Source organism: Diuraphis noxia, unplaced genomic scaffold (assembly GCF_037042655.1).
Source record: "Diuraphis noxia isolate RWA-SAM2 unplaced genomic scaffold, SU_Dnox_SAM2 contig0002, whole genome shotgun sequence".
NCBI classification, from domain to species: Eukaryota; Metazoa; Arthropoda; class Insecta; order Hemiptera; family Aphididae; genus Diuraphis; species Diuraphis noxia.
The window spans coordinates 13,365,523-13,379,075 of NW_028301712.1; the positions used below are offsets into that span (position 1 = coordinate 13,365,523).

Below are 13,553 nucleotides of genomic sequence, written 5' to 3' on the forward strand. Positions count from 1 at the left end.
ATTTTTTGCTGTTAGTTATTTAGTGGATATATTTTTTAAAACTGTTGATGTATCTAATTTAAAATTTAATCAGTTATTACATTGTTTATATTAAGGAAAATAGTATTAATATTAGGATCTAGGAAGTACCCAATAAAAAACAACATTTGTTAAATGTCAATATCTTGATATCAAAAATATTTATTAACTACAAATCTACGTAATTTTAATTGTCATACAGATTTTGTAAATTATTTGCTAGTTTTTAGAATTTATATAATCAGTGAGAAAACTGAAAAATTGATATTCAATTTCACATTAACTCTAAAAGCACAAGTCAATTTACTATTATGATTAATTGTTAGGATAATAAGAATTTTAAAATTATAGAAAAAAGCTCTCTAAGATTTTACATTTATAGGTTAGTGTTAAAGAATCATTTTAACGACTACAAACATGTTTATATATTTTATTTTAATATTTAAAAATCTAAACAATGTGTGAGTTTAATATATATATTAAATTCTGAAATTGTTGATTTAAAATAGATATTTATAAAAAAAAACATCAATTTATGTTTAATATAATTAATGATAAATATACATAGCCATAATAATTAATTATAGCCATTGCTCATTCAAACAAGTAGAATCATCAATGCCAAATAATTGTTAAGTTTACCATAATGTTATTTTTTAACGATGTAATAATAATATCATTTACAACAATAATAAAGGTGTAAGTATGACTTATTAAAAATTAAAACAGCATTTATTTTATGCAAATTATAGTTATGTTAGAATTAAATATTTACAATTAAAATAGACATTTATTTACAACATCAATCAATGCAAATAGTAAATTTGCAATTTTATACAAATCTAAAAAAATGTTAGGTAGGTATAGATAAGTATATATATGCACATTCCTTACCGTAAGTTTATATTATACATCTTAAATCATTTGATTTTTTCTAATAACAATTATAATATTAGCTATCTAATAATTTATTTGTTATATACATATTTACGACTTCCTTCATAATTGGACTTAATGAAAAACTGAAATGACCAAATGGTATTTTGTCAATGTAGTGTACATCCTTAATATTTGGTAACTGTGTTATGAGCCATTCAACATCCTAAAAATATGATTAATATGAACATTGAATGATTATAATAACTATTTAAATATTTTATGATTTTAATTTCTATGTATTAGGTACATATGTATATTTCAAAATGTAATCATTTAATTTCCGTGTGTTGCTCGTTAAGTAAGTAGTAGTGATTAAAAAATAGATTTTAAGTAATTATTCGTAAAATTATTTAAAGAATATTTTTTTATTTATCTTGAGTTTTTAAAAATATTCAAGATATTTCAAATAGGTAATAGTAATTTCTCAGAATCCTACTTTTTTTTTAATCCTTCATTAAATATAGAACATGATTTTAAAATTTGTTTCAATATTGATTTCAAACACTGGTTTAAAATGATTAATTATAGCGATATCGATATTAAATTCCTTAAAAAGCAAAAACCATTATTAAGATTTGTAAATAAATCGGAAAAAATTTAAATTACAGTTAGTCAAAATCAATCCTATAGTTGAAAAATTTTGGAAACAACATTTTTAAAGAACAGTCAAAAACTAAAATTATTAGGCAAACACAATAACGCCATCATATACAATTAACAAAATAATTAACGTACAAAATCTGGCAGTTATATATTATAACAAATTTTGATCTTAAACTTTAAAATAGTTATCCAATCATGATAATTACCACTGGACGAACTAATGAATCCTCTTTGGAATATATAACGTATGTGGGGGCAGTAATTCTGGACAGATCGTAATCCGGTGCCGTTTTTGTGTGGTAGTGAAACAAGTTCCCAGACGGTCCATAGTCATAATGGGAAAATTTTCCTGAATGGTAAATATAATAATTTAATTAAAGCTAAAGATCACGTGTATATTTTTAATTTTGTGTAAGTATTTCATCATCAAAATTGATTCCAATTTAATATTTCATATCGCGTGATTTTAGACCGACATAGTTTGAGAAATAGTTAATATGGACATTCACTACACAACAAGATGATCTAGTATACTAAAAAGAAATTATTTTCTTTACAGCTAATATAGAATAAAGAATATAACAAACAGGGCTCTAAAACATCATAAAGACTTTTTATAAATCGAAGTGTTCAATACCAATAATATTATAATATATATAATATATATATATATATTACATTATAATTCAATAATATTATGCTAGTCATATACCTATACTAATACTGATATGAGACATATTTATAATTATGTTATAACTCGTACCATATGGTAATAGACCGTATTGTATTAATTATATAATATATTTTAGGTCGCGAGTGAAATCAAATTGTCTAATGATATTGTAGTTCTTACTTCTTACTTACCGGATGTCAATAGTTGCAACATGTGTTTCAAGGTTTTAGAAGACATAGGCTGTGGAAATTCCGAGACAATGTCTAAAATTGTGTTCTATAACATGTACAAAACATTATTAGGTAATTACAGTTATTTCAAATAATCTTAAAACTATTTTTAAAATTAAGGAAATCTTAAAATATTTTTATTACAATATTTATACACACTACATAAATATTAAGAACATAGTTTCTAGGTAAGAGGTTGTTTTTTAAACATTAGGTAGGTAATTAATACAGTTTTATAACAATTAAATATAAATTCAGTGAATATCTTCACAATTTTAAACTGGCAAGTCATACTATAATATATTTTATATCATGAAGCACAGCAGAGTATTTTTTGAAAATCTTTATGAACCAATATGAGATAAGTATAGATTTAACTAATTTTGTAAAAAACGTTAAGTTATATGCTTATAACCTCAAACATTTTGTATTGCTATTTATGTATTATTGCTTCATCGAATGACGGAACTCTAAATATATTACATATACTTTACTCATCTTCGTAGGTATTGCTTACATTGTCAATCGGTAAATTGATTCCTTGAGAGAAATCAATAAATTGTCTGCAATATTGAAAGGCGATTTTAATCGTACACAAACGCCTAATTAATTTATACGTGGTGTCTGGATCATGAGTAATTGGAAAGAAATTAACGCCATCTAGGAAAATCTAAAACGTATTAATTAATTTTTTTAAGTTAATTTTGAATACATGAAATTAATTATATACTCACACGCTACCTCTGTGCATGGAATCCACAGAAACAAAAATGTGGAACAATATTGTACTAGCAAAATAGAATTAGGTACTCACTTTTAAGAAACTGGAATATTGTCTCAACATCTTTAGTGGCATGCCTGATGATTTAAGCCTGGACGTTGGAGCCATTAGTACAAGTTTGTTGATTTTAGAATTGTATTCTGGTCTATCGGTTAGACATACAAGAGATATTGTTGTACCAAGAGAGTAGCCCACCACATCCAATTTAGAATAGCCAGTATTTTTTAGTATGAAATCTATAGTAGTAGTCATATCGTATACACCCATTTCATGAAAACTAAAACAATATAACAAAACATAATATATTAAAGACTGCATTGATTTTAGTATACGATGCAATAAAAGCTCTTATTTTTTATACACACGACAAAATTATTTCACATTTAAATTTGTACACAATCTTCTACCTATAATTATAGTAATTATAGTAATTACATCTTGGAAATTAAGACATTCAATCTTTTTTTTGCTTATCATACAATTTACATACATAATTATTATTAATTAGGGTTTCGGCCAAAATTTTTATTTTTGATTGATTTAAACTATTCTGTACTTTTCAGTAAAGGTTACCGGAAACAAGCTCACAAAAATAAATATATAATAGTTATAATATTTTCTTAATTATTAAATTATAATAATGTTCCATCAACGTCTCCAATTGTTCAAACATTACAGACATGATGCAAACTGACTTTAAATGATTTTTCAGCAGAAAAAACTTTTATACAAATTATATTAACCTGCAAAAAGTTAGTAAAACCCTTATTACATTTTCTTATAAAAGATTGTTGTTGTAATTCAAATTGGTTTATTTTTTGTAGAAAAATGTTCTAAAATAACATATATTTTTAATCTTTAATTTTGACATTTTAACTCATGGATATTATTTCCGTTATTTTTTTCAGATATTTCTGAATTTTTTTATGGATATTTTATGACGTAAATTATTTTATATATTATAAATGTATAACCGGTTGTTATAAACTACAATGTGAAAACAAGTTGTCTTAATATAATTTTCTTCGATAAAAACTCTAAAAGATCAAAATCCCTATTATTTAATTAAAATATATATTATTATTTTTATTATTAAAATTCCTGGTATACCTACTTAGAAAAAAAAATCAATTTGTAATTGAAAGCTTCAAAACAAATTCTTTATATGGATACTGCCATACTGACCGCTTATCATTTGCACTTTCAAAATGTAAAAACTTTGTTTGACTTAATAAGAGCTTCGTGGGGAGAGGACTGGATCCCCTGGGCTCCCAGTTATAATCTTGCTGTATAGTATTCTATTATCAAATTCAAAAATTATAGTTGAGGATAGTAAAGATTTAAAATTTGGTATCCCTTTACGCCACCTGGGTGCTTATTAAACGTTAAGGTTGTTTTCAGGCAAAAATTTGGATTTAGTTGGTACATAAGTCTTAAAGTGATTCAGGCACAAGGATGAACTGCCACACTGGCCTACAACTGTCCAGTTGGATAGTACCTATATGCACTTGTACTACAGAGGCACAGGGCTCTTCAAAAAAAAAAAGTCATGTCCATTGCAACGACAATGGTAGCGAAAGGGTTAAGAATGTTAAGATCTATGTATTTTTATTCCATTTGAAGGTGACGTATGACATAAAAACACACACACGTTGTGAAGCCAATTATACGTTATAATTACTAGGAACAATCAGAATTTAAAATCATAACAACTACGTAATTTTATATCTAAATACTCGTACGTGAAGAAATAGATTAAAAATGTAAATTGTAAAACGTATGTATTTTACAAAATTATAAAGTTTGTTTCCTGCTCAATTATAATATGTACCTTGGTTATTTTGAATTGTTTTTATTAATTATCAACTTCAACAAAATGTAATATTTAAATAATTATATAATATAATATTCCTTGTAAAATTTCAATAATAGATACCTGAAATCCCATGAAATGCTATTCATTTTTGGCGACGATCCAGGTTTCTTATAAATACTGAGTTTTCTCGAAAGTCCAACAGCTCTGGCGTTGAACAGCCAAACGTCAAAACCGGCATCCGATAGAACAAAACCTTAAGTCAAATAAATGTATGTTTTTTTTTTTTATTGATAATAAGGTTTCAACAACAAGGTCATTAGCCTGAAAAGCATGTTGTTAGTTATAGACTTATAGTCTAGTATGCTAGTGAAACAACTAATGAAATATTCAAAATGTTGGAAGTACTGACAACGCTGATTGTAGTTATATTATTTTCGTATTTATTGAAGATAAGGTTAGGTTCACTTATTTTTATATTGTCTACCTATCTGATGAGTTGTTTGGCAAATAGTTGAAGGTATATATAATGTTTTGGACATTTATTTACGCAATGTAATTATGTAAACAGTACAGAGACAAATTTTAGATATCTAGATAAAAAATACAATATGGTCTAGAATAAAATCGTATAGATAACGATAAATTATAATATCTTAGGTATAGCTGTTTATTTAAATAAAAATAATATATATATATAATTTTTTAATTACGCCTCATAGTTAATATATTGCATTAGACAAACGACACAATATTATACTACACATGGACTTAAAAAGTTGCCAAGTATAATGCTACTATAGAATTGACTTTTAAATCGTGTTTGAGTATGGGACAGTATATAACACGCGAGGACGAGCAGTAACATAATAATATGTAGCCATGTAGGTTACTATGTAATAGATAAGTTAAATTACACCTTGTACCTGTTTATGCAATAACGGTTCTGAGCGGAGAATGTGTGTTAGACGGTCTCCATTTCAAAGGATATTTTACAATATTATATTCGTTTTGCTAAAAGTAATAATGTGGTTGAATTTATTATTAGTCTATCATATTATCAGCTGACAGCTTTTATGTGAGTATCAAGCTATCTCAAAAAGGGTGTGCATATTGATTTAAATAAATAGCTGGATATCAGTTAATATACTATATCTTTGTATTTATAAAAATAATCAACATAAAAATAAAATATTTATCATGTCTAGAAAATGCTATTTTCAAATATTTGGTGCAATTTTCAAGTTTTTTTCAATAATTTATTTTTGAATTATAACAAAAATAAAATAAAAAATAGAATTGTTTTTGTCAAAAACCGATGTTGAGTGAATAATTTCCCATTTTTCTGTAACGTTTTGTTAGTTTTTTCTAATTTTATTGTTGTGAAAAGTACTGATAATTTTTTACATTTGAGCCGCTCGAGTATCAACTAAATCTAATTTCTTTCAGAAATAACCTATAGAACATTTATTGCTAACCTATCTAAAATCTGTTATCTTCTTGTATGCGCTCTACCTTGTTTTTCCACTCCATAACTATATTTCGATTTTAGACAATATATTCTAGTGATAAGTGGGATGATGTAAAGTAGTTTTAATAACGAACAACAATTTTTATGAATAAAGTAATAAAAATAATTATATTATATTATCAACGCACGACTTCGTTTTGTCACTGTCTCGTAGTTATTTGTTTCAATAATAATTATAAATTATAAATATAAAATTAAATTAAATAAACAAATATTAGAATACTTGTGCCATGTCCCATAGAAAAGCGTTAAATGTGTCACTTTTATTAAAACCTCTCCACCACGTTTCAATGAGATACCTGTAATTATTATTATATTTATATATACCTTGGTATTATTATTGTAATATATTATACTTTGGAAGCAAATTTGGAGTTATGCCACTCATATTTTTCACGATTTTTAGTCTTAGAGACCGCCATAAAGTTTCAATTCTCTGGGTATGTGCCTTTGATATTGGATCTACGAAATTTTCGCTATGATTTACAACATAGTGGTTGTACCTATGGTCCGAGAGTCCATTATACCCTGATCGGAATGTATTGTAGACCCAGCAATAACCTCTCTTTGTATGATTTCGTGTTAAGTCATTTTGTCTCTTTTTTGGACAACAAAATACCTTCCTTCTTTATTGTCACATAAGCCAAATACCTATGGTCCATCTAGCCGTTTTCCATAGTTTCTTGCTCCGTTTTCTAAAGGATTAACATTTTCCAAGTCCAAGTCGTCGTCGACGTTAATATTTTCGGCTGGTAAATCTGCAAGTCGAAGTCGACCTTTATTATTTTTCCTCGATCCTCTTAATAAGTATTCGTCAACTTGGATCACTATTCCGAGTCTTCCCAATTTAATACGATTTTCAAACATTCTGACAGGTACATCACGGCACATGTTCATCCAGTCACACACTGTATTATGTGATCTACCGGTTAAACTTATAATTGTAGTCTGCAGTTTAATATCTTGACACCAATAATAAACCAGTTCAAATTGTGCATCCACTATTGTTACGGACATTTTTGTCAATGTACGTTAAAAAACTATTATTTTTTATATATATATAGGTAATTAAAAAAAATATATATATATACATATATTATATAGGTAATTAATAAATAATATTATGCCTGAAACATAAAATGACACATATATGTTTCTCACCTTATACTTTGAGTCGTTTGGCACCCTTTCCTTTTACACCTCAACAATTTTCTTTCCTTGCCTCGCTCTTTTTTTAAATCTAATATTTCATTTCACTATCACATTTATTGCACAATACCTATATTATTTACATTTACTAATAGATTTTTCGCAATTAAAAAATTAGTAACTGATCCTTTTGTTTTGTATAACTTTGTAAAATTCTTTTGCAAACATTTTGAACGTGATGTGAAAATATAAAACCGTGTATGAAATGTGAACTCAAGTATTAGTAGTAGAGTGTAAGACTGTGAACCCTAATCTTTATTATTACCATTAAGTCACGATAATAAAGATATAAATTGTATATTAGAGCGCATACAACAATCGTCCAATAATCGCAGGTAGACTGTAATCTGGGGTAGAGCGCATAAGAAGATAGCTCTAAAATCTACAAGTACCTAATATTTAATTATACAGATGTAATGATTCTAATAATATTTTATGTTATTATTTTATTAACTTAGGATCGCGGAAAAAAGCGACACGGAAAAAAACGTCTGCAGGTAAAAATGTCACAGTAAAAACCGACACGGGTAAAAAACGTTACAGAAAAAAACGACAAAAATGTATTTTTATCTAAAAATAACAATCACGAGTTTCAAGTTTATTGATAAAATAATGGCATAATATTACTATAGACAATTTGGTGAAATATAAAAATTAAAATTAAAATTATAATAGCTGTTATTATATAGAAAAAAAAATTAACAATAGTTTTAAAAATAACAAAATCGGATAATAAATGCTATAGCCTTTAAAAATTTGGGATATCTCTTTCCCCACTTGAATATTCATTACAGATATTTTTTAATTTATTTTGTAACTCTGCATAAATCTTTAATTTTTTTGGTAATATCCTCAATGCATGTTGAGCTAATTTTGTTTCGTCATTCGCTACCTCCAGTCGGATTTTCGTTATCAATACCCATTAGGGGGATGGCAATGGTCCACTAACTTTGAAAATCTATGATTCCATTCCTCAGTTTCATTATTAGTCCGATCACCATCGTTCAATGTGATATTATGGATGGGTAGACAATTCCGCAAACGTAGACAATTATCTTGTGTCGAATTAATTCTTCTAAATGTACCGGTCGCATAAGTAATGTCGAAATATTCTAATATAGCTGAACTTTTTTCTGGTATTATAGTTTTTAAGTATACCATTCTTTCAGCTACATCACATAACGGTAAAAATGCTAATGCATCCAATTGTCGGTAAAATGCAGAAAATTCTTCATCCGTTTTATAATAATTTGTTGATCCCATTTTTGAATGTGACGATTTGTTACTTGTGTGAGATAACAAAAACATCCATTCACCTCTACGTGTTCACCTATAACCGTTTTTATTGCATTTATAACTGCTTTTTTGAAATCAAAATGTACATTCTTCAGTTTAACATTCTCTCGTAAGTAGACTGGAATTTTTTCGTGAGCAAGTAATAAACGGCAGTAACTAAAATATTATTAATTAAATTTGTATTCTTATTACATAAATGTGCATAAAACCTTTAGGTGACAAAGCAAAATTAACGTCCATATACCATTCATTCGACTTGGATAAATCTACGACAGTTGTTTGGTATGGGTTTGATAAGACGCTCGACCTATAATTGTTGTTATTACCTATAGTATAATAATAATACTATATACTATATTACTTATTAATTATTATAACTTATATCTTTGACGTTTTTTTCCGTGATGTTTTTTACCGATTACCCAATAGCCCACTAACTTTGAAAATCTATGATTCCATTCCTTCTTAAAAGCGTTATATAAATTAAACAAACTTAAATGTAAAGGATATGTTCGTTTATAATATTAAAAGATATAAAATCTGATATTAAACATATTACAGTATTTAAATATGTCAGATAAAACAAAACAAAAAAATAATTGCTGGACAATATACAATATATCTTACGAATTAAATACAATATTTTACCAAACTTTTCATAGGTCTCCTAGGAAAATTAATCACCACTCACTGTTAAATATTATAATCGAGTAACTACCTAACTACATTTATACGGACACCAGCTTTGGAATGTTAGAGACACTTTCCGGTTAGTCGTTGGTGTTGACGTCACTATATTAGTATTGTTTTATTACAATACTAATTCGGTAAATACCGGTAAAAAAGTATACGATAACTACGTTAGTTGAATATTTATTATGGTACTCCTATAACCCGTCCAGTCAATCTTGGCACTCAGCATCCGTTACGATTAAAAAAAAAAAAAAAAACAAAGAACAGTGGTGTGAAAACTTTTTTATACGGGGGAAAAATTCGATACAGTTGCCAATAGTACTAATATGAACTGAACAAGTTTTACCTACACGCATATACATGAGTACACGAGTAGTAGTTTGTTTTCGAATTAATTCATCATATAAACGTAGTAATTCTTGCAATAATTATATAGGTACTCAAATATAAGCCATTTTGCATTTTGGACAAAGTTTGTTAATAATCGAGTGGAAAATATAAATTTTTGTCGTTTATAGCGTTTTAGACTTACTGAGGGACGAGTTGTTTATTGTGAATATAGCTGACGATAAGTACAGACCGTGTAATAACAAGACTGGTTTGCCGGTAGATGTGTTATTACGGTGTTTACTGTACGGTATTCGTTCTATGCCCAACTGATATTTGTCAATAGTCCTGACTTGATACGTCATCAGAGGATAGCCAAATTCCTTAATTCTGCTTGACTATAATATAATACAATATTTTATTATTATTAATCTATTTCAAAACAGTTTTCAGAATTTCCAATGGTAACTAATGCGAAAGGTAAGTATCTAGGGTCTAAACACAGGTTAATTGTATCAAATTATATTTGTTTATGGTACCTACCTATTAGGCATGCCTTATATGATGAATCGTGTTAATTTTTAATTAATATAAGCATTATAAGAGCCTGAATGACTGGAAAAATATATCATTGCATTCATAGTTTAAATTGCCATGATAATAATATATGGACAGAAAGTACTAAGTTACAAAATAACATTATCAAATTATTACATCATAATTATAACAAGCTCTACTTAAAACAAAACATAATACAAAAATAAGTATTTTATTATAATGTAATAAACTCCAGACTCCAGTCACTACTGAATATAATACACGCTTATTAAATAATAGTGTACACAAATTATTAATTCAGATAGCGAAATATTTTAAGTTATATATTGTACAGGTTCATCTTATGAATATCATTATTCATTCATTTACATGGGTATATAACCTTCAGTGGGTCATATACATTCAAGTGTACCTAACTCGGACTTTGAATAAAAGAACATACGTATTTTAATCAAAATCGTATTCAGAGCCGATTCAACATAATCATGAATTTATTGTATGATACATATATTTTAATTAAACAGTATGACCTGTTGGTTACGTAGAGTTGGGTTAGCAGCTATTACGTGTAAATGGTGAGTTGACATTGTGGAAATAAATGGAATCAGCATAATAATCTAACTGATGCGTTAGAATGAGCATGATAAAAATGTATAATATAACCATCTTTTGGACATTACGACAGAAAAAATGAACGTGTTTATACTTTTAGGAGAATTCTTTCATAATATTATGAATATTATGATTATAATATGGTATAGTGGATACCTATTACGGTATTCTTTACAAACATGATTGTTTTATTTATATTTTATAACATAATGTAAATATTAGTAAAAACGTTACAGGTACATATTGTTATATTATGTATTTTGAATTATAATAAAGTTGCCCCTTATATGTAGTTATAGCCCGAGATCAAGTGAACTTATTAGGAACCTAATTATATAAACCTTAAAGGCTAAAAACTTTATACATTTTTAACTATTAACTAATTGGCAAAATTTGGCGATTTAGTCTAATTTTGTTAAACTTTGAACTTCTAATGATATTAAATAAGAAATTTTTATATGGGACTTTGAGTAAATATTTCAAATTTTTGACCGAGTCTTAAATAGTTTATCATTATACTATGTAGTATGTATCGATTGTATACAAAGAAGTGTAGAATTTACATAGCTTAGCTATTATAAAATTGTAAATGTCTATAAATAACTTAAAACGATTCATCCAGTATAGAAAATAATAACTCATGATTATTATAAAATTCTACGATTTTTGAATTACAAAAAAAAAAAAAATCGTTAATTGTTTGATGAAAAGTCGTTATTTTGTATCTGAATATCAATATTTTAACGACAGATGCTCATAAAAAGTAATTATGGGATGGCTCAAAATTATTATATTTATTAAATTATTGTAAGCAAAACTTAAACGAGAGTACGGGACCCGTCACCGCAAAATCAACCGTCACGTGCTTATCAATCAGATATTTTTTATCAAAGATTTTAATTTTTGTTGCTCAAAAAGTTTATATCATTGATCTTTTCCAATAAATAAACTTTCGCAATTTTGTTGATTGCTTCATGATTCTATTTTGCAGAGAAATAATTCAGATTAATTATTTTCTATTTTTTAATCAACCAAAAAATCTTAATAATTGTCGTGTGATAAAAATATCAAATCCTGCTGGGCACCAATTTGTTATAATCCAATCTAACTATGTATTCAGTGGCGTGACGAAGGACTATATTGAGGCACGTGCCTCAGTTTGAGGGGTGGTGGGTGTCTTCAAAGATCATCTGATGTGTTAAAAAAAAGCATTATTATTTAAATGAATAAATATATTTTATGTTAAAACAAATTTTTAATGTTTTTTTGTGATGGGTGGGGTGGGTGGTGGGTCTGACAATATAACTGTGCCTCATAACTTAATAAAGTTCGCCATGCCACTGTATATATTTATCAATTAAGTTTAACCCGATAATGAATAATAACAATAATAATAATAATAATAATGCATACAAATATTAATGTAACAAAAAAAAGTTTTTCTTTACAGAGTATTCTTTAACTACATAAATAATATATGTTTGTAAGTTGTGAAAATTCAAAGTATACAGATTTTTGTCGTGCATCGAGTTGATAAATTATTAGGTACCTACAAAGTTACGCTAGTGTATAGACGAAATAATCGTAATAATATTTTATCATATATAATATTGAAGTTAAAAAAAAAAAAAAAATGCATTATAAATTAGTACATATATCGTAAGTATTAATAAATTGTTTAGAACATCAAGGTTTTCTTATATTTTGGGTAAGATTAACTATAGAATTAAATAACAGATAGTCTGTGGTCATATGGATGTACCTATAATTATTTTACCAACTATCAATTACTATCATGAGTACATGTTTTAAATTAAATATTTAAAAGCAATTTTTATTATACAAAGAAAATGTTGTATAATATACTTACGGACTCCAAGCAAGCGGCGTAATCACACGTGGTAAAAATGACAGTCGCTAGAAAGATGACGGTTAGCAGACGTTTGTCCAGTTTGAACGATGTCATAGTTGAAAACTAAATAAAAAGTTTGGTTTCAATATTTTTACTACTGTAGTGCTGTTATTCAAGTCTAACGTCGTATCTATAGGCACATCTGCTTTGCAGTGGAAATGTAATGTTTTAATTTCGTATATATTATCAAGTACAGCCCGCCTTGAAAACGTCCTATCCCAATACTGTGAAATCCAAAACAACTGCAACTCTGCTTTATACTGGTTTTTTCTTATTTGCTGAATGACTGTACCATTCACTTTGCGCGTACACTAAGCATAATATGTAGCTGATGCAGCTCACACGCACGATAGCGATA

The 13,553-nt window shown here is 27.1% G+C and overlaps 2 protein-coding genes and 1 pseudogene across 2 annotated transcripts; all 3 read right to left on the minus strand.

Annotated features, from left to right (window-relative positions):
- Nucleotides 1-625: 625 nt before the first annotated feature.
- LOC107162163 (gastric triacylglycerol lipase-like) lies at nucleotides 626-13,448 on the minus strand. Its single transcript, XM_089220953.1, has 9 exons — nucleotides 13,319-13,448; nucleotides 13,154-13,258; nucleotides 10,319-10,511; nucleotides 5,181-5,313; nucleotides 3,278-3,521; nucleotides 2,981-3,133; nucleotides 2,425-2,509; nucleotides 1,767-1,909; nucleotides 626-1,120 (listed from the first exon to the last, which is right to left on the minus strand). The coding sequence occupies exons 2-9, from the start codon at nucleotides 13,247-13,249 to the stop codon at nucleotides 971-973; spliced, it is 1,197 nt and encodes a 398-aa protein (XP_089077079.1). The 5' UTR covers nucleotides 13,250-13,258; nucleotides 13,319-13,448; the 3' UTR covers nucleotides 626-970.
- Nucleotides 6,827-7,726, minus strand: LOC149058121 (uncharacterized). Its single transcript, XM_089220954.1, has one exon. The coding sequence runs from the start codon at nucleotides 7,603-7,605 to the stop codon at nucleotides 7,240-7,242; it is 366 nt and encodes a 121-aa protein (XP_089077080.1). The 5' UTR covers nucleotides 7,606-7,726; the 3' UTR covers nucleotides 6,827-7,239.
- Nucleotides 7,722-10,248, minus strand: LOC149058122 (uncharacterized; annotated as a pseudogene).
- Nucleotides 13,449-13,553: the final 105 nt, after the last annotated feature.

Bases quoted from the DNA above. Each gene is read 5' to 3' on its own strand.
- LOC149058121 (XM_089220954.1), bottom strand. From the start codon at position 7,605: ATGTCCGTAACAATAGTGGATGCACAATTTGAACTGGTTTATTATTGG.
- LOC107162163 (XM_089220953.1), bottom strand. From the start codon at position 13,249: ATGACATCGTTCAAACTGGACAAACGTCTGCTAACCGTCATCTTTCTA. The intron at 3,522-5,180 runs GTATCTATTATT...ATATTGTTTTAG, and splicing joins AGCATTTCATGGGATTTCAG to TTTTCATGAAATGGGTGTAT. The intron at 1,121-1,766 runs GTAATTATCATG...TCATATTTTTAG, and splicing joins ATTCATTAGTTCGTCCAGTG to GATGTTGAATGGCTCATAAC.